A 26702-nucleotide genomic window follows, 5' to 3' on the forward strand; every position below is an offset into this window, starting at 1 on the left:
AAAGTCCTACAACACACAGAAAGGTCCTTTAGTCCAAACTGGTCCATGCTGAGCAAACTATCCGTCCACATGAACCCCATTTCCCTGCACTTGGCCCATATTCTTTTAATGCTTTCTTATCCAAGTATTTGTCCAAATGCCTTTTTAAATGTTGCTATTGTACCCACCTCAACCACTTCAGCTGGCAGCTCATTCCATACGCGTACTACCCTCTGTGTAAAAAGATTGCCCCTCAGTTCCCTTTTATTCTTTCCCCTCTAACCTTAAACTGATGCCCTTTAGTCCTCGATTCCCCAACCCTGGGAAAAAGACTGAGTGCATTCACCCTATCCATGCCTCTCATGATCTTATACATTTCTATAAGGTCCCCCTCAGTCTCCTGCGCTCCAAAGCAAAAAGTCTTAGCTTGTCCAGCCTCTCCCTATAACTCAGACCGTTGAGTCCAGGCCATATCCTTGTAAGTTTCTTCTGCACTCTTTCCAGTTTAATAACATCCTTCCTATAGCAAGGTGACCAAAACTGAACACCGTCCTCCAAGTGCGCTCACCAACATCCTGTACAACTGCAATTTAACTTCCCAACTTCGATACTGAATGCCCTGACTGATGAAGGCCAGTGTGCCAAAAGTCGCCTTCACTGCTCTGTCGACCTGTGACTCCACTGTCAGAGAACCGTGCACCTGAACTCCAAGGCCCCTCTGTTCCACTACACTCCTTGAAACCATGAAACTCCTACCTTGACTTGACTTTTTAAAATACAAGACTTCACACTTAACTATATTAAACTCCATTTGCCATTTCTCAGCCCAGTTCCCCAGCTGATCAAGGTCTTGCTGCAATTTCTAATGACCTTTCTCACTGTCCACGATACCACTTTATTTTAGTGTCATCAGCAAACTTACTAATCGTGCGTTGTACATTCTCATCCAAATCATTGATACAGATAACAAACCAGAGCCTGAAGCACTCCACTAATCTCAGGCCTCCAGTATCCATCCACTCTAATCCTCTGCTTCCTACCATCAAGCCAGTTAATCAATACCTTCATGGAATAAATAGAAAAATAAAGAAATAAGGTTATCGTTAACATGGAAGTCCTTCTTAAAATAAACTAGAAAAGAAAAGGAATCGAGTTAAAAGTTCAACAATAAATTCAATGAGGAATTCACATTTTGGTGATGGTGTGCTACCATTTGAGGTGAATTGTGTGAAAGTACCTGGGGGGAAAGCTACACAAGCACAGCAGGGAAAAAGGAATAGAAGGTTTTATTGATGACACTGTGAGGTGAAGAGGGATTGTCAGGAGGTTGGGTGGAGCTGATCAAGCAGGTGGAATGACCTGCTTTATTAATGGCAGACCTGATGTAACTTTCGGCCTCACCCTTACAGATCACTCACAACCAGGAGAACGTGTTTGACCTTCAGTGGATGGAACAGACTGAAATGCCTGCAGATGACCTGGAGGCTCTCTCTAGGTCAATGGTCTTTCACCTGAAGAGACTTCTTGAGGACAGGGATGAGTACTCGGAGGTAGGAGTCTTCACACAACTCTCCAATGATTCTGAGATTGTAGCCAGCCTTGATTTTGGTTTACTTAAAGCACAGAATCATAGAACCCCCCACCCTATTCTTGTAATCCTGCATTTCCATGGCTAATCCACCTAGCCTGCACGTGTTTGGCCACTACGGGCAATTTAGAACCAATCCACCCTAACCTGCACATCTCTGGACTGTAGGAGGAAAGCAGAGCACCTAAAGGAACACCTGGAGAAAGCCGTTGAAATTAATTTACGATTTGCAAGCAGAGCGTGCACAGAGGTGGCCTGTTAAGGGTGTCATTGTCGACTTTGCTTCCTGAAGTCACTCACATTTATCAAATTCCTTTGTGACAGAATATTTCAGATTTGAACTGCACGTTAGATGAAAATATTTTACTCATTGCCTCTTTGTCAGTACCTTAAATCTGTGCCCTTTCTTTACCCTGCCTCGTAAAATTGACAAGTTTCTTTTTATTTGTACTGTCTCAGCCCAACCTCCCCTTTTGATGTTGGGCACTGACCTGAAACATTAACTGTGTTTTGCTATCCTTAAATAATGCTTGTCCTGCTGAATAATTCCCAGCTTCTTTTGTGTTTATTCCTCTCTGCTCTGAGCAATTCCTGGAGAGGACCCTCATCTGGTTAATGAATGTTCAAAATGAAGTTGAGTCCCCTCTGTGACAGGAATCTGTGAACTGCTGCAAGAGACCATCAGGTTTCCAGCGTGAAAGCAAAATACTGCAGATGCTCAAAATGTTTTTCTTAAGCCCATCCATGTTATTCACCCCAGCCACACCTTGTGTTTGTAAATCCACATATACTCATCTCATCAAATTACGGCTGGGAGATGGTGATAATGTCACTGGTCTTGTAATCCCAACCCCAGACTAATGCTTGGGGCATGTGGGTTCAAGTCCCACCAGAGCAGTTGGTGGGAATTTTATTCACTTGGTAAATCTGGGATATCAAGCTCGTCACAGTCACAGTGCCCAATTATCGCACTATGTCTGGAATGTTCTTTGGGGAAGGAAATCTGCCCTTATCTGCTCTGACCTACATGTGACTGAACTGCCCTCTGAAGTTATTCAGCAAGCCCCACAGTTTAAGGGGAATTGGAGAAGGGCAACAAATGTTGGATTTGCCAGAGATGCCCACGTTCCCATGAAAGAATAAAGAAAAACAATCCATTTCTGAAGCTGCTTCTGTGAAAAGAATTGAGAGTGTAAATGTTTACTCCTGAGTCGATAGTTCTGAAATCACAAGCTTTCAGAGCACAGCTCTTTCACCAGGTGAAGACTTCGTGACAAATGGGCAGCACTCTGAAAACTTGTGATTTCAAATAAACTTGTTGGACTATAACCTGGTGTCATCTGACTTCGCGTCATAGAGATGTACAGCATGGAAACAGACCCTTTGGTCCAACCCGTCCATGCCGACCAGATATCCCAACCCAATCTATTCCCAGCTGCCAGCACCCGACCCATATCCCTCCAAACCCTTCCTATTCAAATACCCATCCAAATGGCTTTTATAGAGTCATAGAGATGAGAAGTTGAGCATCAGTGAGCCTGACGTGATTTTGAACACGCAACCTTCTGATCTGGAGTCAGACGCGCTACCATTGTGCCACAAGACTTTGTCCACCCCAGTCCAAACCCGGCACCTCCACATCGTCAATAGTTCTGGGCTCAGCACTAATGGTTTCTCTGCATCTACCTGATCTACAATGTCTTCAATGCTTCAAGCAGAATGCCCCTTCAACTTCTAGATTCAAGGTATACACAGAGTTTAGGTTTAGAATTATTTAATATTGTCACTTGTACCGAAATGGGTAATGTCGCCATATTCCAACACCCGTCTTTAATGGCCACTGCACAGAGGAGGCCACTGGTGCTTTGCCAGTTCTCTGTGTAAGAACAAGTCAGTGAGTCCTACTGCCCTGCCTTTTCCAATAATCCTACACAACTTTTCACAATAGGTGCTCACTCTGCTCCTTTTGAATTTGACAATCAGGACTGTCTCCACCACATTCTCAGGCAGAGCATAGCACATCCTAACCAGTCGCCGCATGACTGTGGTTTCAAGACCCCCCCCCCTTCCTAGCTTACTCCCAGCAAATGTATAATCTCTGGAGAATAAGATGGACAAACTCCGATCACGGCTCAGCTTCCAGCGCACTCTGCTTCAGAAACCTGGCTCAACCCATCCATTCCCGACTGCCCACTTCAGACTGATGGTTTTTCTATCCATCCTACTGACTGTACAGCGTCCTTGGATAAGACCAAAGGGTGGAGGGGTTTTCTTTTTAATCAATAACTTGTGGTGCACGAACATTGCAATCCCTGGGCAGCCATTACTCCCCAAACTTTGAACTCCTTACCATGAAATGCCGTCCCTTCTATCTACCACAGGAATTTACCGCTGCTATACTAACTGCTGTGTACATACCGCCACAAGCAAAGGTTGAGGAAGCTCTGGATGTGCTGTACTCCCCCACTAACACCCGGGAGATGGACCACCCCGAGACCCTGTTTATTGTAACCGGCAACTTCAATCAAGCCAATCGAAGGAAGGTATTGCCCAAGTACCACCAGAACATTACCTGCCCCACCAGGGGCCCGAACATTTCAGACTGCTGCTACACCACTGTGAAAGATTTCTACCACGCCATCCCCCAGCCTCATTTTGGGAACTCTGACCACAATGCCGTGTTTCTTCTCCCGGCTTATAGGCAAAAGCTCAAGCAGGAGACTCCCTCGCTTGGTTGAATCTCAGATGGCGACGAAACAGACTACAGACGGGAGATGGAAGACCTGGAAAAATGGTGCACTGAGAACAACCTAGCTCTCAATGCTGGCAAAACCAAGGAACTCATTACTGACTTTCGGCAGGATGTTACTCATGCCCCCCCTACACATTAACAGCACAGAGGTGGAATGAGTGGAGAGTGTCAAGCTCCTGGGAGTGGTCATCCACAACAAGCTTTCTTGGATTCTTCATGTGGATGCACTGGTTACAAAGGCCCAACAACATCTGTTCTCCCTCAGGTAGATGAGGGAATTTGACATGACGGTGAATACCCTTGCCAACTTTTATAGCTGCGCCATCGAGAGCATTCTGTCTGGATGTATCGCTACCTGGTGTGGCAACTGTACCATTCAAGGTTGGAGACGCTTAGAGTGGTGAACTTGGCCCGGACAATCACAAAGGCCAACTTCCTATCTATAGAATCCATCTCTCAGGCCCGCTGTCAAGGAAAGACCGCCAGCATTCTCAAAGATCCATCCCACCCTGGCAATGTTTTTCTACAACCTCTACCATCGGGGAGAAGGTACAGCCTGAACACATGCTCCAGCCGGTTTCGAAACAGTTTCTACCCGACTGTGGTTAGAATACGGAATGAACTCACAAACACTTAACATTTGTCTGTACCTGTGTTTTTGTTTTTGCCGCTGTTTACCTGTTATCAATTTATCTATGCTACTTAACTCTGGGATCTGCCTGTATTGCTCACAAGACAAAGCTTTTCACTATCTCGGTACACGTGACAATAAATCAAATTCAATGACAGGAAATTATCTGTGCCATTTTTGTTTCCTTTCCCATTCACTTCACTTCAGATGTGCTCTCCGGTTCTCAACCCTTTTCGCAGTGGGAACAGCTTCTCCCTTTCTGCTCTGTACTCTGATTTTGAACACACCTGGCTCAGTGGTTGGCACGGCTGCCTCACAGGGACCTGGGTTCAATTCCAGCCTTTGTTGACTGCCTTTTGCACATTCTCCCCATGTCTGCGTGGGTTCCCTCTGGGTGCTCTGGTTTCCTCCCACATTCCAAAGATGTGCAAGTTAGTTGAATTGGCCGTACTAAATTACCCCCAGTGTTCAGGGATGTGTAGGTTAGGTGCATTAATCAAGGGTTAATATAGGATAGTAAGATAGGGGAATGGGTCTGGGTGGGATACTCTTTGGAGGGTCGGTGTGGACTTGTTGGGCTGAACGGCCTGTTTCCACACTGTGTAGGGATTCTACCTCAATCAAATCTGCTCTCCACCTTAGCCATGAGAGCCCCATGCTGCTGCCCTGTATCTGTGGAGGATTGGAAAATAACAGCCTGCTAATCCAACCTCAGCTTGTTTAATATCCTCTGAGTTTAACTCTGCGAGTCCAGGTTGATCTTTTTGTAAATTTGGCCTGTACTCTGAACAAGGTTATTATGTCCTTCCTCTGTTATGATGCCCAAGTATGTATCAGGGAGATCAGATCATGACTTCATCGAATTTCTGCATTGATTTGTGAAATGTGTGTGTCTGTCTTGTGGGCTGGGCCAACACTTAATTGCCTTTGAGAACGAAGTGGTGAGCAGCCTTCTTTACCCATAAATCCACAATCCCATTTAAAGGACAACCTGGAGATTTGACCCAACAACAGTGAAGGAATGGTGATCTCTTATTTCCAGGTCAGAATGGACCGAAAGTTGGAAGGGAGCTTGCAGGTGATGGTGTTTCCATGTTTCTGCTGCCCTTGTCCTTGTGATGGTAAAGGTCATGGACTTGAAACATATTGTCAAAAGAGCCTTGGTCAATTCCTGCAGTGCACCTTGTAGGTGGTACACATTGCTAATACTGACCATCTGTGGTGGATGGAGTGAATGTTTGTGGATCTGGTGCTTTGTCCTGGATGGTATCAAGCTCCTTGTGTTATTGGAGCTGCACTCATCCAGGCAAGTGAGGAGTATCCCATCACACTCCTGACATGTGGCTTGTAGATGGTGGACAGGCTTTGGGGTGTCAGGGGGTGAGTTATTAATGTAGGGTAGATTCTGATTGGAGTTGTACTGGAACAATGTGGTTCTGGGTGTGGAAAGTTTTCAAGCACAAGTCTTCAGTACCATTGCTGGAAAGTTATCAGGGCTCATGGCTTTTGCAGCATTCAGCACATTTAGCTGTTATTTTTATATCATATGGACTGAATCAAATTTGCTAAAGACTAATATATGTGATGCTGGGGATGTCCATGAGGCTATTAACAATGTACATCCAAAGACTTTCCTGAGTCTCTCTGGACCTAGCTGAACAACGAAGGAATAAGTATGATCCCATTTAATATTTTGTTTTTGCTTTGACAGGTAATTGTGGAGCTCACCCAAGAGCGAGACTACCTGCAGACCCAGCAGCAGCTCCCGAGTCCCGTAAAATCTTCGAGTCCTGAGTATTCAGCTCGGCCCAATGGGAATCTGAGCAAAGAGGAGAAGCAGCACCTGGCAGTGGATCTGGCTGACACCAAGGCAAAGCTCCGAAGGATAAGGCAGGAACTGTTAGTATCCACCAGGACCTGCTGCCACCTTGTACCCCACACACACAGACAGACAGACTCACTCAGTCACCTCACTCACCCACTGACTCTCTTGCACATTCTCTCCCCCCGTTTCTGTCTAGCCAGCTTCACAGAATCAGGTGTTAATCTGTCTGAAACAGTCAGATTTCTTTACCCCCCTGCCAGAAAAAAAGAGTTGCACAAAAGCGGGTCGAACAATTTGAGGCCAACACTGCAATACTTTCCTGCAAAGTGCCTTGAATCTAATTCAGGAGAGTGCTCTGTCACACTGAGCTGCAGTACCTCCCTTTTGTACCGAGACACTGCTGCACTGTCAGATGTGTCAACTTTTGGATGGGTTTGTGACCTCCTGTCTGCCCCTTTGGGTGGGTACATAAGATGGCACAGCAATAATACAACTGGAGGATATCCCCAGAGTCCCATCAAGAAATCAGTTTTATCTTCCAACCATGTTGACTAAAATCCAATCACCTAGTTCTTCCAGTGTGAGAATTGGCAGCTGCTGTTTGACATTGCATCAGTGACAATAGTTCAAAGGCACTTAACTAAAAACAAAGTGCTGCAAATATTCATGAGGTCAAGCTGCATGAGTGTAGAGAGAAATCCAGTTAGTCATATTGAGTAGTTTCTGATGGGAGGTCAGCAAGTTAAAATTCAAGCTGTTTCTCTCTCCATGGATGCTGCCAATCTGCTGAGTATTTCCAGTATTCCCTAGATTCCAGCATCTGTCACGTTTCCCTTTCATAATGCAGGTACACACACCCGCTCTGAAAACTAACAGCCTCTAAAGTGAGGCTGTAACAGATTTAGGAATTTTGTCAGATTTGGAACTTTGCCGAATTTCAGAACGAGTGCTTTGGGCAGTGGGTGATTTGGAGCTAATTTAGGTCACGTGCGGTCAAATGTCATTTGAAGCATGGACACAGACCAGTGAGGCAGGACGCTAGTTTAATGCCATGGAGCACCTCATTAACTCGTCCTGGTAAAACCATTCCACTGGGGTTGATGCTTTCACAAAAGATACATAGCACATTCTCCAAATGCCTGACTTTCAGAGAGCTCTCGCTTTAGAAAGCTTTGAGAGAGTGTACTGGTAGCTTCAAAAGTAATTTGTTGGTCATCGGGCAGAAGGATGCGATATAAATGCAAACTCCTTCTGTCATTAAACATGTGTGCTCCCTCGTGTACAGTGCAACACTAGCTGATTTTGATTTAATGTTGTCTCACGTGGCTAAGTACAGTGAAAAGTTTTTTTTGTTTTGTGAGCAGTACAGGCAGATCATAACATACATGGACATATGGGTCATGTGGTGTTTAGACAGAATGAGGCGTGCAAAGTTACGGCTAGCTCTGGAGAATGCTCAGTACCAACAGAGCGTTGAAGTTGATTCCTTGGTCATTGCAATGTTGAATTGGAGGTTTGGTACCCTCAGCGATAATCTGAATTGCCTGACATCTATTATTTATGGTATCCGGTTGCAGGTATTTGTAAGGCACCATTCCCATTGGTTACAAGCTGCAGGGAAACCCACACAAGCACAGCTCCTGCTCACAGTATCACAAAGAGAAAGCGAATACAGCAAGAGCTGTAATGCAGACATTCCTGATGGTTCACGTAAGGGGCAGATTTGCCAATGTCTCCTTTTTTTAAGTGCTCTTGCCCTCAAATTACTTGCATTCTGAGAATAATCACCAAGTCACTGTGCAGAGAAAGCTGGTGTGACAAGCTGGGTATTAAGAGTGAGCACCTGCTCTTTCATCACTGTGGAACAAAGATAACACGTACGGTACGATGTCCAGCAGCAAGTTCCCCACCGTCTCGCTTTGGAAATATATCGCCATTCCTTCACTGTCCTGGGGTCAAAATCCTGGAATTTCCGGTGCTAACAGGACTGTGGGTGTATCTGTTCAAGAAGGCAGCTTACTACCACCTTCTCGAGGGCAGTCAGGGATAGGCAGTAAATGTTGGCCCAGCCAGTGCCACCCATGTCCCACAAGTAAATAACAAAGAAAGATTGTCCACTGTGATGGAATTTATCTGCAGGCAAATCTGAAAATTCCAAATGATGGTACGGCGATGGATTTTGAAGGAAGCTGTTTATAAAAGTCAGTTGATAATAACTTCTCCTTGTCCACAGAGAAGATAAAGCTGAGCAGCTTACTGACTCCAAACATGAAGTAGAGCGGCTTGACATTGAGGTGCAGAGATTACGACAAGAGGTAAGGAGAGCCCCTCTTAGTTCCTGCATCAAACTTGATTCAACTGGGTCTCACTGTCCTGCCTCAGTGGATTGTGGTCCAACATGCCCAGGGAAAAAACCTTGTCTATTTGTCCTATCCATGCTCCTCATGATTTTATAAACCTCTATAAGGTCACCCCTCAGCCTCCGACACTCCCAGGGAAAACAGCCCTAGCCTATTCAACCTCTCCCTATAGCTCAAAGCCTCCAACCCTGGCAACATCCTTATGAATCTTCTCTGAACCCTTTCAAGTTTCACAACATCTTTCCAATAAGGAGGAGACCAGAATTGCATGCAATATTCCAAAAGTCCTCTTCCATCCCATTGTATCTCACTCCATGATAGAGTTACACAGCACAGAAATAGACCCGTTGGTCCAACTCTGACTTGTTTGGAGCATAAATATCGATTTGAATGCATTGGGCTGACTGAACTGTTCCTGTGCTATTATAGAGGTCTACATGACAGAAAAATGCCTTTTGACCCATCGAGTCAGGTCTGTTACAAACAAGTACCTAACGACTGTAATCCCAAAATAGCTGTAAATGGTATGGAACAAGTGCTGATCATAATCCCAAACTAAACTAATCCCATCTGCCTGCATTTGGTCCATATCCCTCTAAATCTGTCCTAGTCATGCTCCTGTTTAAATGTAACTATATCTGCATCTCCCACTTCCTCTGGCAGCTCGTTCCATACACGCACCGCCCTCTGTTTGAAATATTTGCCCCTCAGGTCCCCTTTAAATCTTTCCCCTCTCACTTTAAACCGATGCTCTCGTGTTTTGGATTCCCCTACCCTGGGGAAAAGACCTTATCAAAACCCCTCATAACTTTATAAATCTAAGGTCAGCCTCCTACACAACATGGAGAAAAGGTCCCAGACACTCCTTTATAGGTCAAACCCTCCAGACCCAGCAACGTCCTGGTCAATCTTTTAGGGAGGGGAAATAAAAGTTAACAACAAATTCTTTTGGATCTTGCGCAGAACATGCAGCTGACCACAGAGGCACGCTCTGTCAGAGCCTATCGGGATGAGCTGGACTCACTGAGAGAGAAAGCAGGCAGGGTGGACAGACTGGAGAATGATCTTATACGATGCAGGGAGAGGCTACATGATGTGGATTTCTATAAGGCCAGAATGGAAGTAAGCTGCATCTCTTCATCCCTTTCATTTCCAGTGACAGATGGTGATACCACTATTAACAGGCAGAACAGATACAATAACAAAAGTTGGTGGAATATCTCAGCAGGTCTGGCAGCATCTGTAGAGAGAAGTCAGACTTAATACTTCAGATCTGGTGACCTTTCTTTGGGATGTTCTGAGGAAGGGTCACTGGACACAAAACGTTAACACTGATCTCTCTGCACACATGCTGGCAGATCTGCTGAGCTTTTCCAGCAATTTCTGTTTCAGATTTCCAGCATCTGCAATTCTTCCGGTTTTAGAACAGAAATAAATGTCATTATTTCAGTCAGTCATTGTTTAGAGGTGGCTGGGTTTAGTTTTTACTTATCTAAGTTGTAATACACATGTGTCCTCCATTTACTGCATCTTGCTGGAGCAATGTCCCTACTCTTACCAGGAGAAATTTCTACAGCTTTGATCGTGTAGCTTGTCAAAGCTTTTAAGTAGAGTTTGGAGATACTTGCTATAATACGCTGTTTAAACAAACTTTGTTCACTGCAAAGTGTGATCTGGTTCCTGCTGTGAATCCTTCCTAATCTCCAACTTTTTGGCTCACATCATACATTGGAGGCAGCTATTCAATTCATTCCACAACCCGTAGCCCTGTAATTTTATGCCCTTCATCTATTTCTCCAATTGCCTTTTGAAAGTTATGCTTTTCATTTCATTCAGGGGATAGAGACATTGCTAGGTCAGCCCAGTCCCTAATTGTTCCTGGAGGAATGTTGCCCTCTAGGTGGTTGTATTCGGGAAGGGACTGATTTGCATGGGTAAAGGAGATGATTAGCTTCCTCTACAGTGTAGAAACAGGCCCTTCGGCCCAACAAGTCCACAACGGCCCTCTGAAGAGTAACCCACCCAGACCCATTTCCCTCTGACTAAAGCAGTCTGACACTATGGGCAGTTTAACATGGCAAATTCACCTGACCTGCACATCTTTGGACCGTGGGAGGAAACCCACGCAGACACAGGGAGAATGTGCAAACTCCACACACAGTCGTCCAAGGCTGGAATCGAATCTGGGTCCCTGGCACTGTGAGGCAGCAGTGCTAACCACTGAGCCACTGCTGCCCCCCCCCCCCCCCCCCCCCCCCGCCCCCCCCCAAAGATCTGGAGAGAGAAGCAATGGTTTTGTCAAGGTCTGTTTTGAGCAGCTCCATGATGCAGGGCCCTGTGCTCCAAGGGCTATTCCTCATGATGCACACCGAGACAAACATCAGCTTGGGTCTGCGGCCACTGCTAAAGCACGATGGAGAAAGGCCTGGTTAAGACCTTTCAGCCAAAGTACTCTGGGGCTGGAAACTGTAGACTCTTATTGGGCTTTGTGTCTAAAGAAGATGTGCATTGTAAGCATCAAGAATATTGGAATTGTGTTGTGGCACCTGAGGATGGAACATGGTGCAGAAAAGTTGATTTCTCTTGCACTTTCAGTAAGTTTCAATTTGAATAATTTTACCCTCTGGCTGTGTGCAGGATATAGAATAGATATTGTAAATATTAAGAGTATTGCAGTTATATTGAGGCACTCAGTGCAGTCTGGAGCTAGTTGAATTTTCTTACAGATTCTGCAGTTTTCAAGTAGAAATGTTTTGTGATACATTTTTGCAAATTTTACGAATGAAGAATATTTTTGAAAAGGTTTGGTAAAAGCGGATTGGTAGTCCATTATAAAAATCTTTTTAGCTGACTTCCCTTGCTGTGATGTCAGAGGGCAGGAATATCAGATGATTTAATGGCTGCCAGAATCCTCATCACCAATAGAGAAAATTAGCCCAAACATTGACTGTTCTGAGCTGAAATTTAAATCTATAATCTCTGCTGATTCTCTAGTGCAGCACCGAGAGTGTGCGATATCGTTAGAGGCATTGGAAACCAAAACCGAAATTGCTAGAAAAACTGAACAAGTTTAGCAGCATCTGTGGAGAAAAAGCAGAGTTAATGTTTTGGATTCGGTGACCCATCTTCAGAACCATTCAGTAGACATTAACCTCCCCAAATCACTGTAGAAAGTTCTGTAAAATTCTCCAGAAATGATGTAGGAATGCTCTTCTAAAATGTGTTGTTTTTTTAAATGCAGTAATTTAATTAACTTGGAGTTGAAAAGGCTTTGGGAGTTGATTTCAACAGGGTCTTTGAAGTTGTACCTTTCTTCCGTTTAGGAACTCCGTGAAGACAACATAGTTTTAATTGAGACCAAGTCCATGTTGGAGGAACAGCTGATCATTGCACGGGCTCGATGTGACAAGTTGCATGACCTGGAAAAGGAGAACCTGCAGCTCAAATCAAAACTACAGGACCATGAAATGGCAAGTAATACTGCACATTGGTGCAGGGCTCAGTGATAAAACCCCCCACTGTAACCTTTAGAACATCTAACAAGGAGCTAACATCAAAATATCAAAGTTGTTGATTGGAGTGTTGTTGAGAGATGCGTATGTCTGAGTATTTATGCTGTCTGAGGGGTCCCAGATTCCGGTTGACTGCTCTGTGGTCATCATGTTGTGCACAGTCTGTATTGGATATGGCTCGAGTTCTACATAAAATAATAGATTCCCTACAGCAGGCCATTCAGCCCATCGAATCCACACCAACCCTCTGAAGCAATTGTTGGAAAAGCTGAACGGGTTTGGCAGCAATTGTGGAGAGAAAACAGAGTTAAAGTTTGGGTCCAGTAACCCTCCTTCAGAACCATTCAGTGGACGTTAACACCACACCACCACCTCCACCACATCCCTGTAACTCTGCATTTCCCACGGCCAATCTACACAAGCCTGCACATAGAGTCATAGAGATGTACAGCATGGAAACAGACTCTTCGGTCCAACCCGTCCATGCCGACCAGATATCTCAACCCAATCTAGTCCAACCTGCCAGCACCCGGCCTATATCCCTCCAAACCCTTCCTATTCATATACCCATCCAAATGCCTCTTAAATGTTGCAATTGTACCAGCCGCCTCCACGTCCTCTGGCAGCTCATTCCACCCTCTGCATGAAAATGTTGCCCTGTAGGTATTTTTTTTTTATATATCTTCCCCTCTTGCCCTAAACTTATGCCCTCTAGTTCTGGACTCCTTGACCCCTGGGAAAAGACTTTGCCTATTTACCCTATCCATGCCCCTCATAATTTTGTTAACCTCTATAAGGTCACCCCTGGACTGTGGGAAGAAACCCACACAGAAACTGGGAGAACGTGCAAACTCCACACACAGTTGCCCGAGGATGGAACTTAATGCACGTCCTTGGCACTGTGAGGCATTGGTGCTAACCACTGAGCCACCATGCTGCCCCACATTGCACTCCGTTTCTGTTAGGCGCAAGTACCCAGGGTCCCAGAATCCAGTTGGTGGATGGGATTAAGATAAAGATAAGCCATTACTTAATTGAATGATGGAATAAGGTCTGAGGGCTGAAATGGCATCCTCCTGCTCCAATGTTCCCCACTGAGGGCCCACCTTTGTAGCTCCCAGATGATTCCATGAGGTTCCAGTCGGAATTTTCACATCTTCCCTCAGAGGTGGATTGGCGACCCACCCCTACAGCTGAGACCTAGTGACATGTGCTTTCATCCATCGACTCCAATGAATGGGTGGATCTGGTGAGAGGAGACTGGGCACCAGTTACTGGGCTCGGGCTGAAGGTTTGCGTTTTGAACAACTAACACTGATTTGTGTGTCCGCTCTCGGAAGGATCGGGAGGCTGATCGGAAACGCATTGAGGAGCTTCTCGAGGAGAACATGGTTCTGGAAATAGAGAAGAAACAGAGTATGAATGAGTCCGCGCACCTGGGCTGGGAGCTGGAGCAGATGTCAAAGAGCACCGACCTTATGGATGGTGAGTATTAGCCCATGTAGCCCAGGCCAGGGAGAGAAACCATCGGCGCTGGTGCATTCCCTGTCCCTGAGCCCCATATCGCCCATTCTGTCCAGCTCAGTAAGGTTAAGTTGTTTAAGTTAGGTTCAGCAAAACGTTTGTAGACTATGCCTCTCTTTATAGAGATCATTGAAAGAGTATGATTCATTATGATACATATTACAACTTCTGTTTGGACAAACAACTGTTTATATTCTGCAACTAGTTCTGAGTTTATTAACCTGCCCCTACGCCAGAAGTCAGTTTTTTTTTTAGTGTTTCCTTTAGAGACTTTCTTGAGGGCTACTTTCGGTTTGCATGGATCACAAACGTATGATCATAGGTACAGACATAGGCCTCAAGAATCCTCCGCCATTCAATAAGTTTGGGACTGGTTGGTGTGTGTCAAATTCCACATTTCTGATAAGCTTTGATTCCCCCATTTATCTCCGCCTAAAAAAAATTTAGTGACCCTCTTTGCACTGCCTTCGGAGGCAGAGTGTTCCAAAATCTTTCAACCCTATAAGAGAAAAATCTCTGTCCAAAAACAGAGCCCCCTACCTTTTGGGCTGACCCACAAGAGGAAATGTCCTTTCCACACCCACTGTGCCAAGACAGTTTGAGGATCTTGTATACCTCAGCAATGTTACTCCACTCGCGTTTCTAAAACTCCACTGGAATCGAGCCCAGTTTGTCCACCCTTTCCTCATAAGGCAGCCTGCTCACGTTTAGTGTCAATCTGAACCACCTTCAATACACTTACATCCTTTCTCAAATAAGGAGACCAAAACAAAGCACCTATGTAACTGAAGCATGAAATCTTTACTTTTACATTCAGTACCTCTTGTAATAAAATGTAGCATTTTGTGAGCATTCTGAATAACTTGCTGTACAATGTGGTAACTTTTTCTGACTCGTGCAATCCAACATCTGAATCAACCTGCAACTTTGAATTCTGAACTCATCTCCATTTTATGTAATATTCTTTTTTTTAATTCTTCCTACCAAAGTGAACATCTGCATGCTCTGCACATTATACTCCATCTGCCAGATTTTTTGCCCCCTCACTCAACCCATTTGTATTCATCTGCATCACCTTTAGGTCCTCCTCATAATGAGACCATGAGAAATAGGAACAGGAGTGGGCCATTCAGCGTCTTCCGCCATTCGATACTATCATAGTGATACTTTCAGTGCAGTCATATCCCTTAGGGAAGGAAACTGTCCTCCTCACCTGCTCTGGCCTACATGTGACTCCAGACCCACAGCAATGTGGTTGACTCTTAACTGCCCTCTGGACAATTAGGGATGGGTAATAAATGCGACAATCTCATCCCGTGTGTGAATTTTTTAAAAATCTGTTTTTCTTCCCCATATCTGTCGCTGATACAAATTGTGGTAAGTTGACGCCCTCAGCACAACACGGGTCCTTCAGGAGATGGTGAATAAAATTCCAGATGGATAATCATCCTGAGAATGGACTAGAATTGAAACCTAAAAGATTAGCTTGAAACTGAAGCATTGAGCCAAAGTTCCAGTGGCACAATAATGAAGTGTTTACCTGCAGCAATGCTTTTTGACAGAAGAGAATGCGTTAAGATTTCTTTGATGTGAACAGCCCTTTGATGGACAAACATCTTTACTTCATCGAGCAACTGCTTGTGGAATGAGAAATGAATTGACAAGTGAACAAACCTTCCCTTCAGCAATCCCCAATAACAGGCAAACACTTAATTGAAAGATGGATCTGCACAAAAGGATTTTTTTTTGTAATTCGGAAGCCAACTGAACTCTTCAAACTCTGCAACAAAAGGCTTTTCAGAATGCTACATCCTGGTTACTTTTCCTTTCAGAGTTCCATCTCAACACAGTTGCCTTGTTCATGATTTTTAAGTGTCATTTGGCTATGAGTAATTGTAGATGGAAAGAATAACTTCTCTGCCATTAATGAACATGAATTTGCTGTTTGTTTTCATTTCTTCACGGCATGTGGGTATCACTGATGAGCATAGTATTTAGATTAGATTAGATTCCCTACAGTGTGGAAACAGGCCCTTCGGCCCAGTAAGTCTACACTGACCCTCCGAAGAGTAACCCACCCAGTCACATTTCCCTCTTAGAAATGCACCTAACATTATGGGCAATTTAGCATGGCTAATTCACCTGCCCTGCACATCTTTGGACTGTGGGAGGAAACTGGAGCACCCAGAGGAAACCCACGCAGACACTGGGAGAATGTGCAAACTCTACACAGACAGTCACCCAAGGCTGGAATCGAACCTGGGACCCTGGTACTGTGAGGCAGCAGTGCTCTGTTCTGGATGTAGGTTTGCTTGCTGAGCTTGAAGGTGCCTCCGGATGAAGCACTGGTAGTATGGCCCACTTTCTATTTGCGCTTGGGTTTCCTTGGGTTGGTAACTTCATTTCCTGTTCTTTTTCTCGGGGCAAGTAAATGTGGGATCCAAGTCAATGTGTTTGTTGATAGAGTTCAGGTTGGAATGCCATGCTTCTAGGAATTCTCGTGCATGTCTTTGTTTAGCTTGTCCTAGGATGGGTGTGTTGTCCCAGTAGAAGGGGTGTCCTTCCTCATTCGTATGTGAGGATACTAGTCAGTGTTTCTTTTTGTGGCTAGTTGATGTTCACCCTGGTGGCTAGTTTTCTGCCTGTTTGTCCAATGTAGTGTTTGTTACAGTTGCAAGGTATTTTGTAAACAACATTAGTTTTGCTTGTTGTCTGTATAGGGTCTTTCAAGTTCATTCGCTGCTGTTTGTGTGTTGGTGGGTTTGTGGGCTACCATGATACCAAGAGGACTGAGTAGTCTGGCAGTCATTTCCGAGATGTCTTTGATGTAGGGGAGAGTGGCTAGGGTTTCTGGATGTGTTTTGTCTGCTTGTTTGGGTTTGTTGCTGAGAAATCGGCTGTCTGTGTTCATTGGGTACCTGTTCTTTTTGAATGCACAGTATAAGTGATTTCCCTCTGCTGTTCATAGTTCTTCTGTGTTGCAGTGTGTGGTGGTTCATTGGATTAATGTTCTAATGCAGCTTTGTTTTGTGGGTGTTGGGATGATTGCTCTTGTAGCTCAGATGAGGATGGACATACAGATGAAAAAGGACACCACTTCAACTGGGATACCACATCCTTCCGAGGACAAGCCAAACAGAGAGACACGAGAATTCCTAGGAGCATGGCATTCCACCCAGAACTCTACTAACAAACACATTGACTTGGATCCCATTTACCACCCCTGAGAAAAAGAACAGGAAATAGCATCACCACAGGAAATGACATCACCAACCCAAGGAAAGCTAAACAGATAAATAAAAAGTGAGCCATGCCACCAGTGCTTCATCCGGAGGCTCCCTGATGATGATACCTGGTATAGTGCCGAAATATCTGAAAATGAATCTTCCAGCTCAGCGAGCAAACCTACATCCAGAGCCTCAACCTGAGTGACAAATCTTCTCAAAACCTGCTAATTTACTGCCATCCCTAATTGCCCTTGAGAAGGTGATGGTGAGCTTCTTTCTTGAATGACTGACTGCAGTGCTTGGCATGTAGGTGCCCTCAGGATAACGGAGGACATTACAGGATTTTGACCCAGCGGCACTGAAAGAATGGGCAATATATTTCCAAGACAGGAGGGTGAGTGGCTTGGAGGGGAACTTGAAGGTGGTAGTGTTCCCATGTATCTGCTGTCCTTGGACTGCTCAATAGTAGTGAGCGTGGGTTTGGATGATACTGTGCCTTGTAGATGGTACACACCACTGCCGATGAATGGCACCAAGTCCACAAACAATCAAGTGGGCTGTTTTGTCCTGGATGATGTGATGGAGTCATAGAGATGTACATCACAGGAACAGGCTCTTCGGCCCATCGAGTCCACACCGACCTTCCGAAGAGTAACCCATTTCCCTCTGACTAATGCACCTAACACTATGGGCAATTTAGCATGGCCAATTGACCTAACCTGCACATCTTTGGACTGTGGGAGAAAACCTCAACACCAGGAGGAAACCCACACAGACACTGGGAGAATGTGCAAACTCCACACAGACAGTCGCCCGAGGCTGGAATCAAACCTGGGACCCTGGCGCTATGAGGCAGCAGTGCTGTCCACTGTGCCATCATGATGCCCTTAATGTGATGATAGGGGACTCCTTAGTGAGCGTAACAGGTAGGCTTTTCTGTGGCAGTGAATGTAATTCCAGGATGGTATGTTGCCCTGTGTGGTGTCAGCGTTCATGATGTCACAGAGCGGCTACTGAGAGAGGGTGAACACCGAGGGGTAACGGTTCACATTGGTACCAGTGACTTGAGCAGGAAGGGGAATGTAGTCTTACAATTTAAGGAGCTCGGCAGGAAACTAGCAAGCAGGACGTCAAATGTAATAATCTCCAGATTACTCCCAGTGCCAAATTCAAGTAAGTATAGAAATAGGAGGGTAAGGCAGATGAACGGGTGGCTGGAAAGATAATGCAGGAGCTGGGGTTTAGATTTCTGGGTCACTGGGACTGGCTCTGGGGATGTTGGAGGGGTTGCTTCTGAATAGAGCTGGGACTGAGCTCGTTGCAAGGTGTTTTGATAGTGCTGTTGAGAGAGCTTTAAACTAATTTAGCAAGGGTGTGGGAACCAAGGGAGAATAGTAAAGGGTTGGCAAAATACTCAGCGATACATTTGGCAGCAGCAGAGTGGGTAGCAAGTTAAGGTAAAGTCAGAGTAAGGAAGGTCTAAATCAGGGTTGCTTTACCTGTGTGTGAATGCACAGAGGAAATAAGATTGGGGAGTTACAGGCTCCAGTTGCATTGTGGGAATATGGTGATGTGGCTGTTCTTCAGGTCAGTGATGGTGAGGCCAATGAATGTTGAGGGGCAATGGTTAGATGCCCTCCTGCTGGAAATGGTCACTGCCCAGCGTGTGTGTGTTATTGTGAAGATGGCATGATTTTATTCTGAGGGAACTTTTAGCTGAGTACTCACTTTGCTAAAAGTGTAGATGTCACTGTGCTATCTCCCATGATTGTAGAAATGCTGTTTACCTGCAATGAGGGTATTTGCAGAGTTTTATAAGATTGACATTAACTCAAACAGAGATCTGAATGTTGAGAGACAGTTGGTAAAGGGAGGTGTCTGCAATTGAGAATGAAAAGTTCAACTTTTAGATTGTGACAATAGCGTACTATGTTCAGGTGCACAGCTCCAGCTTTTCTCATTTTCAAACTTATAAAGAGTCAACACGTAAGCAGGAGGCCATTCAGCCCAGTGAGTCCCACTTTGCTTGTTTCCCACCACCATAATCCTGCAAATCCCTACTGCAGCCAATCTTAAATATTATTTTGCAGATCCTCATGTTAACATCCTGTTGGGGACCATTAACATTCAAAGGGGAAACCTGGTCTGATACTGGAATCTGAATGCATCATTTTGATCATTTCTACCATCGCCCCAAGCCCCACAAAGTTGTCCTCATGTTCCCCTTAAGCCTGTAAATATTTTCTCTTGTGTTTTTTTAACTAATTCCCTTTGAAAAGTTATTCAGTCAGCTTGCGTCACTCATCAGGCAGTGCTTTCCAAAACATCGTAACTTCTTATCCTTCTCCCAATGATGTCTAGTCACTGACTGACTGACCATTTCTGCTCGGTTTCCTTTATTGAATTTGCTGCCAGTTTCAATCTGTTTGTAACGAGTGTCTGCTCGTGTCTAATCTTGCTTGCAGCTAGCCGCAAGTCATTTGTGCTCGAGATGAATGAGTCTGCGTCGAGCCGGATCCTGAAGCTGGAGAAGGAGAATCAGAGTCTGCAACATGAGGTTCAGGAGCTGCAGCAAGCTTTACTGGCCGTGGGGGAGAGCAATGCCAGAATCGTGGAGCTGGAGAAAGAGAGCGAGCTCCTCACCGTCCAGGTTTGAAATGGGCACGTGGATGTTTTGGCTGCGGTCCATTCTAAGAGGATTTTTCAAAAACTAATTCATTCCTGGGATCACTGGCTGGGCCAGCATTTATTACCCGTCCCTAGTTGCCCCATGAGAAGGTGGGGGTGAGCTGCCGCCTTGAACCGCTGCAGTCCATGTGCTGTAGGTAGACCCTTAATGCCGTAGAGAGGGAGATCCAGGATTTTGACCCAGCGGCAGTGAAGGAACGGTGATATATTTCCAAGTCAGGATGTGAGTGGCTTGGAGGGGAACTTGTAGGGAGGTGGTGTTCCTGTGAATCTATGTAGAAACATAGAAGATAGGCGTAGACCACTTGACCCTCCAGCCTGCCCCACTATTCAATATCATCATAGCTCATCAGCCAACTCTGTTCTCCCATACTGTCTGGTCCCTTTAGCCCCACTCACACCCAACTTCCTCTTGAAATCATACAATGTTTTGGCTTGTTGACTTTCTGTGATAATGAATTCCACAGGTTGACCACTTTCTTCGTGAAGGTATTTCTCCCTGTCTCAGTCCAAAATGGCCTGCCCCATTTCCTTAGACTCCGTGACCCCCTGGTTCTGAGCTCCTTGCTCATTGGAAACATCCTTCCTCTACCCATCTGCTGCCCTCACCCTTCCAGGAGCTTAATGGCTGTGGGTTTTGAAAGGAACCGATGAAGGAGCGTTGGTGAGTTGATGCAGACGGTGTACACTGCTGTGACTGTGCGCCGGTGGTGAAGGGATGGAAGAGGTGGACGAGATGTCAGCCAAGTGGGCTGTTTAGTGCCCGGTGGGGATGAGCCTCTGTGAAACAGCACGCGATGACTTTTAGATCCATGCTACTGGGTAGTTAGGGCCTCAGATTGACCTCTGAAAGGAAACAATGACAGCTCCAACACTGCAGCACCCTCTCAGCCCTGCATGGATTGAGGGCACAAGGCACTCGAGTGAATCTGAAACCACCTGATTCCAAAGGGAGAGCGCTACCCAACCCTGGCACTGGGCATTTGCGGTGAGGTCAAAGGTCACATTCCAGTAGCGGATGTATTTGCCTCAGTACCATCTCCTTTGAGGGGCAGTGGGATGCAGAACTTTTGGCTTCAGAAATGTTAAAAAGCAGTTAGAAACAAAACTGCGCTGGACTTCAAAACCACCCACTGCAGGTTCTCCTGCGGCACCACTCACTGTCCTGACTTGGAAATATCACTGTATCTTCACTGTCGCTCAGTTAAAATCCTGGAATTCCCTCCCTAAGGGAATGGAGTCTGGCTTCCAGAAGGCAGCTCACCATCACCTTCTCAAGGGCAATTAGGGACCAGCAATAAATGCTGGCCCAGACATCCCATGGAGAAAGCAGATACCCTCACCCCATTGTCCTACCCAATATTTATTCCTCACCAGAGGCACTAAAATCACTTGTTTTAGTAATTATCGTGTTGGTGTCAGTGGACTCTTGCTGTTCGCCACTTGTACGCTGCTTTTCGCAAGTTACAACTGCAAACATTGAGCTGCTATTTCATTGGCTGTAGACTGCTTTAGGATGTCCCATTTAGTTAGAGACAAAAACTGTAGGTGATGGAATCCAAAGTAGACAAACAGTAGGCTGGAAGAACACAACAAGCCAGGCAGCATCATGGGGTGGAGAAGTCTCTAAGTTTGTACCACCGCCAAGTCCTTTCAAAGGATGCCCACGTTGAAGAAGTTCTCTGCCTCCCTCAGCCATGGACTCGGAGTCCCTTTCGCATTGCCAAAGCGCCCGTGACCTCACCATGCCTCCAAATGACCCGCCCTTCCAGCTGCCAATCGGATTCATTCCTCCCATCAACCAACCAGGTTGTACCTACCACCTGTACTCACCGATCCCGACCTCACCACTCCGCCCTTCCCCTACCCATAGCCCACCCCCACCCCCTGGTATCTGCAGCTCCCCCCACACCCACCCCCAGTCCTGAAGAAGGCTTATACCCAAAAAGTAACTTCTCCAGCTCCTGACGCGGCCTGGCTTGCTCTGTTCTTCCAGCCTCCTGCCCGTCTACTCAGGATGTCCCATGGCTGTGAAAGACGGCTACAGCAATGCAGTTCTCTCTTCACCATTGAAGGCCGGTTTCTGACCGTCACTTTGTTTTCAGGTGCAGAAACTTCAATCTGAACTCGATCAGGAGAAGCAGAGTAACCAGGACATGGGAAACCTGAGTGAGGAGCTCCTCCAAGACAAAACCCAACTCAGGGAAAGCTTGGAGACCCTCCGAGCTGAGAAAGAGCGACAGGTAACACCAGGCACAACTTGAAGGAGTTCACTATGATTTTCCTCAGACGAAAGAAGAGTCATATCGAGCTCAAAACGTTAACTCTGTTTCTCTCTCCAATGATGCTGCCAGACCTGTTGGGTTTTACCAATGTTCTGATTTTGTTTCAGATTTCCAGCATCTGTAATGTTTTGTTTTTATTTCACTTAAATGAGCTGCTGCAACAATCATTAACATCACCGACCTACACACACCCAGCTGCACTGCTGTAAAATGTATTTAGCTCCTGCTTCATGCATTGCGGTAAACTCTGCCTTCAGACCCATCATACCCTCACTGACTCACATCCAGCTCCCTATCTGGCAACACCTTTTAAAGATGACCTTGCCTCTCCCTATCTCCATTATCCACTGCAGCCCTATAACCTGTTCAGGTGTCTGCACTCCTCAAATTCTGGCCTCTTGAAGCGGTCACTGATTTTAAACACTCCACCACTGCTGGCCCCATCTCCAGCTGCCTCAGTCAACATTCTGAATTCCCTCCATACACTTCTCCTCCTCCTGCCTCCTTCTCCTTTCAGAAGCTCCTTAAGATGACTTGTATGATTCAGTGTCAAGGTGGGTTGACCACACTCTCGTGAAATTCACATCTTAGGACAGTAATTGCTTGGTCCCAGGGCTTATCATGATTGTGGATGTCATTACATTGAAATGGACACCGCGCTATCAGATACAAGAAAATGGGAATAACTAAAAGCAGGCCATTCGGCCCTTTGAGCCTCTTGGTGACTTATGAATGTACCCTCTGTCTCGAGGACGTAAAGAGCTGCACAAGCTAAACGTGGACAGCCAGGAGCTAGTTTCCAGCAGTGTGCCACTGCTACCCAATTGGCAGGAAAGAATTTGAGCAATCTTAGGGGAGTGTGTCAGTCTGTTTCTGTGTGTGTCAGTCTGTTTCTGTGTGTGTCAGTCTGTTTCTGTGTGTGTCAGTCTGTTTCTGTGTGTGTCAGTCTGTTTCTGTCTGTGTCTGTGTGGGTGGGTGTGTCTGTGTGGGTGTGTCTGTGTGTGTGTGGTGTATGTCCACCTATCTCTGTCTGTGTGTGTGGGTATGTCCACCTGTCTGTCTGCATGTGTGCGTATGTGTGTGAAAAAGTGTGGCTGAGGATTGACTTTTAAGGTTGAGAATCCCATCAATGATCCGCATTGACACAACACAGCCTGCACCTGAGTTGAAAGGGTGTCACCTGAGTGCCTGGTGACTGTAATGGATACAGATAATCTTCACCTTGCTGCACAATGAGGCCACGTGACTCTGTGGGACACGCCCTGACTCTGAGCCAGAAGGCCTGTGTTGAAGTCTCACTCCTGGCATGTTGACCATGGAAGGAGGGTTTATGATATGGTTTAGAAGGGTGATTATCCTCCCCCACTGTTGATCCTCCCCCACTGTCCCACACTGGGTACATTGTTGTGTTTCCAAAAAGGAACTTTTTTTAAAACTCTGATGCAACATGGAAACTGAAGGGGGACTGAATTGTTACGACCAGATTTTGCTGTAAATCAAAATTTTATTCTATAGGATCACAGAACCTGAATTGATTAATGCCTTACTGTCAACACAGCAAACATCGAGTAAATGGCTGATGGGTATTGGGTTTTTAAATCATCTGATTTTTCTGTACTAGACTTTTGACTAACAATAATCGACAACTGAAGAAATATTTCCCTGTTGTCCATTTTTAAACATGTAACTATCTGTCCAATAACTGACATTTTCCAGCTGAGAACTGTGTGTGTGTTGGTGCACTTTAATCTCCTTCTGTTCCACTCCGTTAGGAGGTCAAGTGTCTCCTGTCTGTCCTTCTCTTTCTCCTTGCCTTGGATTCAGAGGAGTTTTATGGAACAGTAGGAGGCCATTCAACTTGTTATGCCTGTACTGGCTCCTTGAAAGGCTGGTAAAATTGGATCGTGCACACTCTGCTATCTCACCATAACCCTGCCGACCAGCTACCTCCAACTACATGTCGGATCAGCTTTTGGCTGTTCCTACAAAATCTAAATCGAAGAAATCTAGCGGTACAGAAGAGACCATCCAGCCTATCATGCCTGCACTGAGCTTTTATTACTTAGTGCCAACCTCCTGCCTTTTCCCTACAAACTAATTTTATCCAAACTCCTGTCCAGTGCCCTCCTTATATGCCTCAATTGAAGCCGCCTCCACCATATTTCCAGGCAGTGCATCCCAGACCCTAACTACTCGCTGGGTGAAAATGGTTTTCTCACATCACCCTTTCTTCATTTGCATATTAATTTAAACACATTTATTGTGAATCCGCTAGCTTTGTATTTAATATTTGGGGAAAAGATGATGGGTTGGTAACATTCTGACATGTTTTGCTTCTGAGCTTGTGTTGAGCTACACGAACACTCTGAGTTTTAGTTTTAATGTCGATATGCTGGCTGTTTCTGATACTTTCTCTTATCCCTCATAACCAGGTAAAAGGACTGGAGGAAGAGAATGAACACTTAAAGCAGACGGTCTGTTCGCTCCGGGAACGTTCTCAGATCAGCGCAGATGCGAGAGTGAAAGACGTCGAGAAGGAGAACAAAATACTTCATGAGACGATCACAGAAACGAGCAGCAGGCTGGCCAAAGTGGAGATTGAAAAGAAGCAAGCCCACAAGGAGCTGCTGCACTATAAAGAGAAGGAGCAAAAGGCTGAGGAGCTAGAGAAGGACGTTCACAAACTTGGGAAGGAGAATGAGCAACTTCAGAAGCAGGTGGTCTCTTTGAGGTTCACGTGTGAGAATGTGGAACAGGAGGTTTCAAACCTTGAGCTCGAGAACAGCAAACTCAAGAAGTCTCTCAATAGTTTGCAAAACTTGTCGATCAAGTTGGAGACAGTGGAAAAGGACAATAAGCAATTGGATGAGGAGAACTTAGAACTAAGGAGGATGGTGGAGACGTTGAAGTTCACGAGAACAAAACTGATCAAAGTGGAAATGGAGAATCGAGAACTGGAAAAGGAGAAAGATGACCTGAGGAAAACTGTGGAAGTGTTGAGGGCCTTGACTCGGAAATCTGAGCGATTGGAAATGAGCTACCAAAGCCTGGATTCAGAGAACCAGAGACTTCAGCAGGCGCTAGACAACAGCAATACGAAGATCCAGCAACTGGAGAGGGAGCTGCAGGACACTGAGAATGAGAATCATGTTCTGCAGAAGAACTTGGAGGAGCTGAAGATATGCAGCAAAAGACTGGAGAAATTGGAAAAGGACAATAAGGTGTTAGAGCACGAGGCTGCACAACTCGAAAAGGACAAGAAGACTTTAGACAAAGAGAACAAACGGCTGTGGCAGCAGGTGGAGCTGAAAGATGCAATCCTTGATGAGAATAGTCAGAAACTGTCGAGCATGGAGAAAGAAAAGAGAACACTAGAAAAGGAAGTGGGCAGGTACATGGAGACCACAACCAAGGTGAAGGAACTGGAAGTGGACAATAAGGAACTGTTCAAGCAAGCTACAATTAATAAGAGGACACTTGCAACACTGAGGGAGGTAGGTGGAGCGTCGTAGTTTCTCAGCTTGGTATGGTCCCTTTCACTTGGACTAAATACGAGCACATTCTTGAAGTGCAATGGTCCAGTTCACTCACTCCATGTTGCTGAGGATTTGACAAACCTGTTGTAGCCTGGAGCTAACGGTAGTAATGGTAGAGGCTCCCAAATCTTTTCCGAGACAGGGACTGGGAATCTCTCCAGTCCTTACTTGTTGGATTTGCAGTTTGATAATCAACCTGGTTAGCTGTGTCAGGAGCACCACCTTCCCCTTGGACATTGAGTCCTGGAATGGGGCTTGAACCCAGAACCTCGAGCTCAGTGATTGGGATATTACCCACTGCACCACCACCTCCTTTGGCTGATCCTCCTGTATCAAGCCTTGACTCTGCTTGTGTACTCGCCAGTGTACTGAGTCAGACAGTGTGTGTATATACTAAGTGTGATCCGGAACCACCCGGGCTGTCAGTAGGGGGCAGGGTATGAGATCACTGCCTCAGGAAAGGTACAAGCTGGAATGGGATTCCCCGTGATCCTGTCATTGAGGCTGATTAGCTCAGTTCACTAGGTGATTGGTTGAGAATAATGCCAGTAGCACATGTTCAGTTCCCATTTGGGCTGAGGTAGACTTGCTAGCTGGCTGTTTGTCTAACCTGTGGGCCACCAGGTAATCAGTTGTTTCTCTCTGACAAAGAAAAGATTCCTACGGTCCCATCGACCTACCTTTTCTATGTGCCTCTAGACTCCTGGCCTGAAAATGGAGAGAAGGTATTTTAACGCTTAAACTCACTTGATTGGCACCTGATCCATCATCATGAACTTTAATTCTGTCATCAGG

At 45.6% G+C, this 26702-nt stretch overlaps 1 protein-coding gene across 1 annotated transcript in view; it reads left to right on the top strand.

Annotated features, from left to right (window-relative positions):
- LOC122553347 (protein Daple-like) overlaps positions 1–26702 on the top strand; it is a 271352-nt gene that overhangs the window by 153721 nt on the left and 90929 nt on the right. The window contains exons 7-15 of the mRNA XM_043696930.2: positions 1389–1529; positions 6662–6849; positions 9009–9090; positions 10099–10257; positions 12459–12605; positions 13988–14132; positions 19864–20048; positions 22192–22329; positions 24804–25865. Of these exons, the coding sequence (XP_043552865.2) occupies positions 1389–1529; positions 6662–6849; positions 9009–9090; positions 10099–10257; positions 12459–12605; positions 13988–14132; positions 19864–20048; positions 22192–22329; positions 24804–25865 (2247 nt within the window). The remainder of the gene's footprint in view (positions 1–1388; positions 1530–6661; positions 6850–9008; positions 9091–10098; positions 10258–12458; positions 12606–13987; positions 14133–19863; positions 20049–22191; positions 22330–24803; positions 25866–26702) is intronic.

Source organism: Chiloscyllium plagiosum, unplaced genomic scaffold (genome assembly GCF_037043375.1).
Source record: "Chiloscyllium plagiosum isolate Xiang-an unplaced genomic scaffold, Cpla_swu_hap1 HiC_scaffold_8, whole genome shotgun sequence".
Classification (NCBI taxonomy): Eukaryota; Metazoa; Chordata; class Chondrichthyes; order Orectolobiformes; family Hemiscylliidae; genus Chiloscyllium; species Chiloscyllium plagiosum.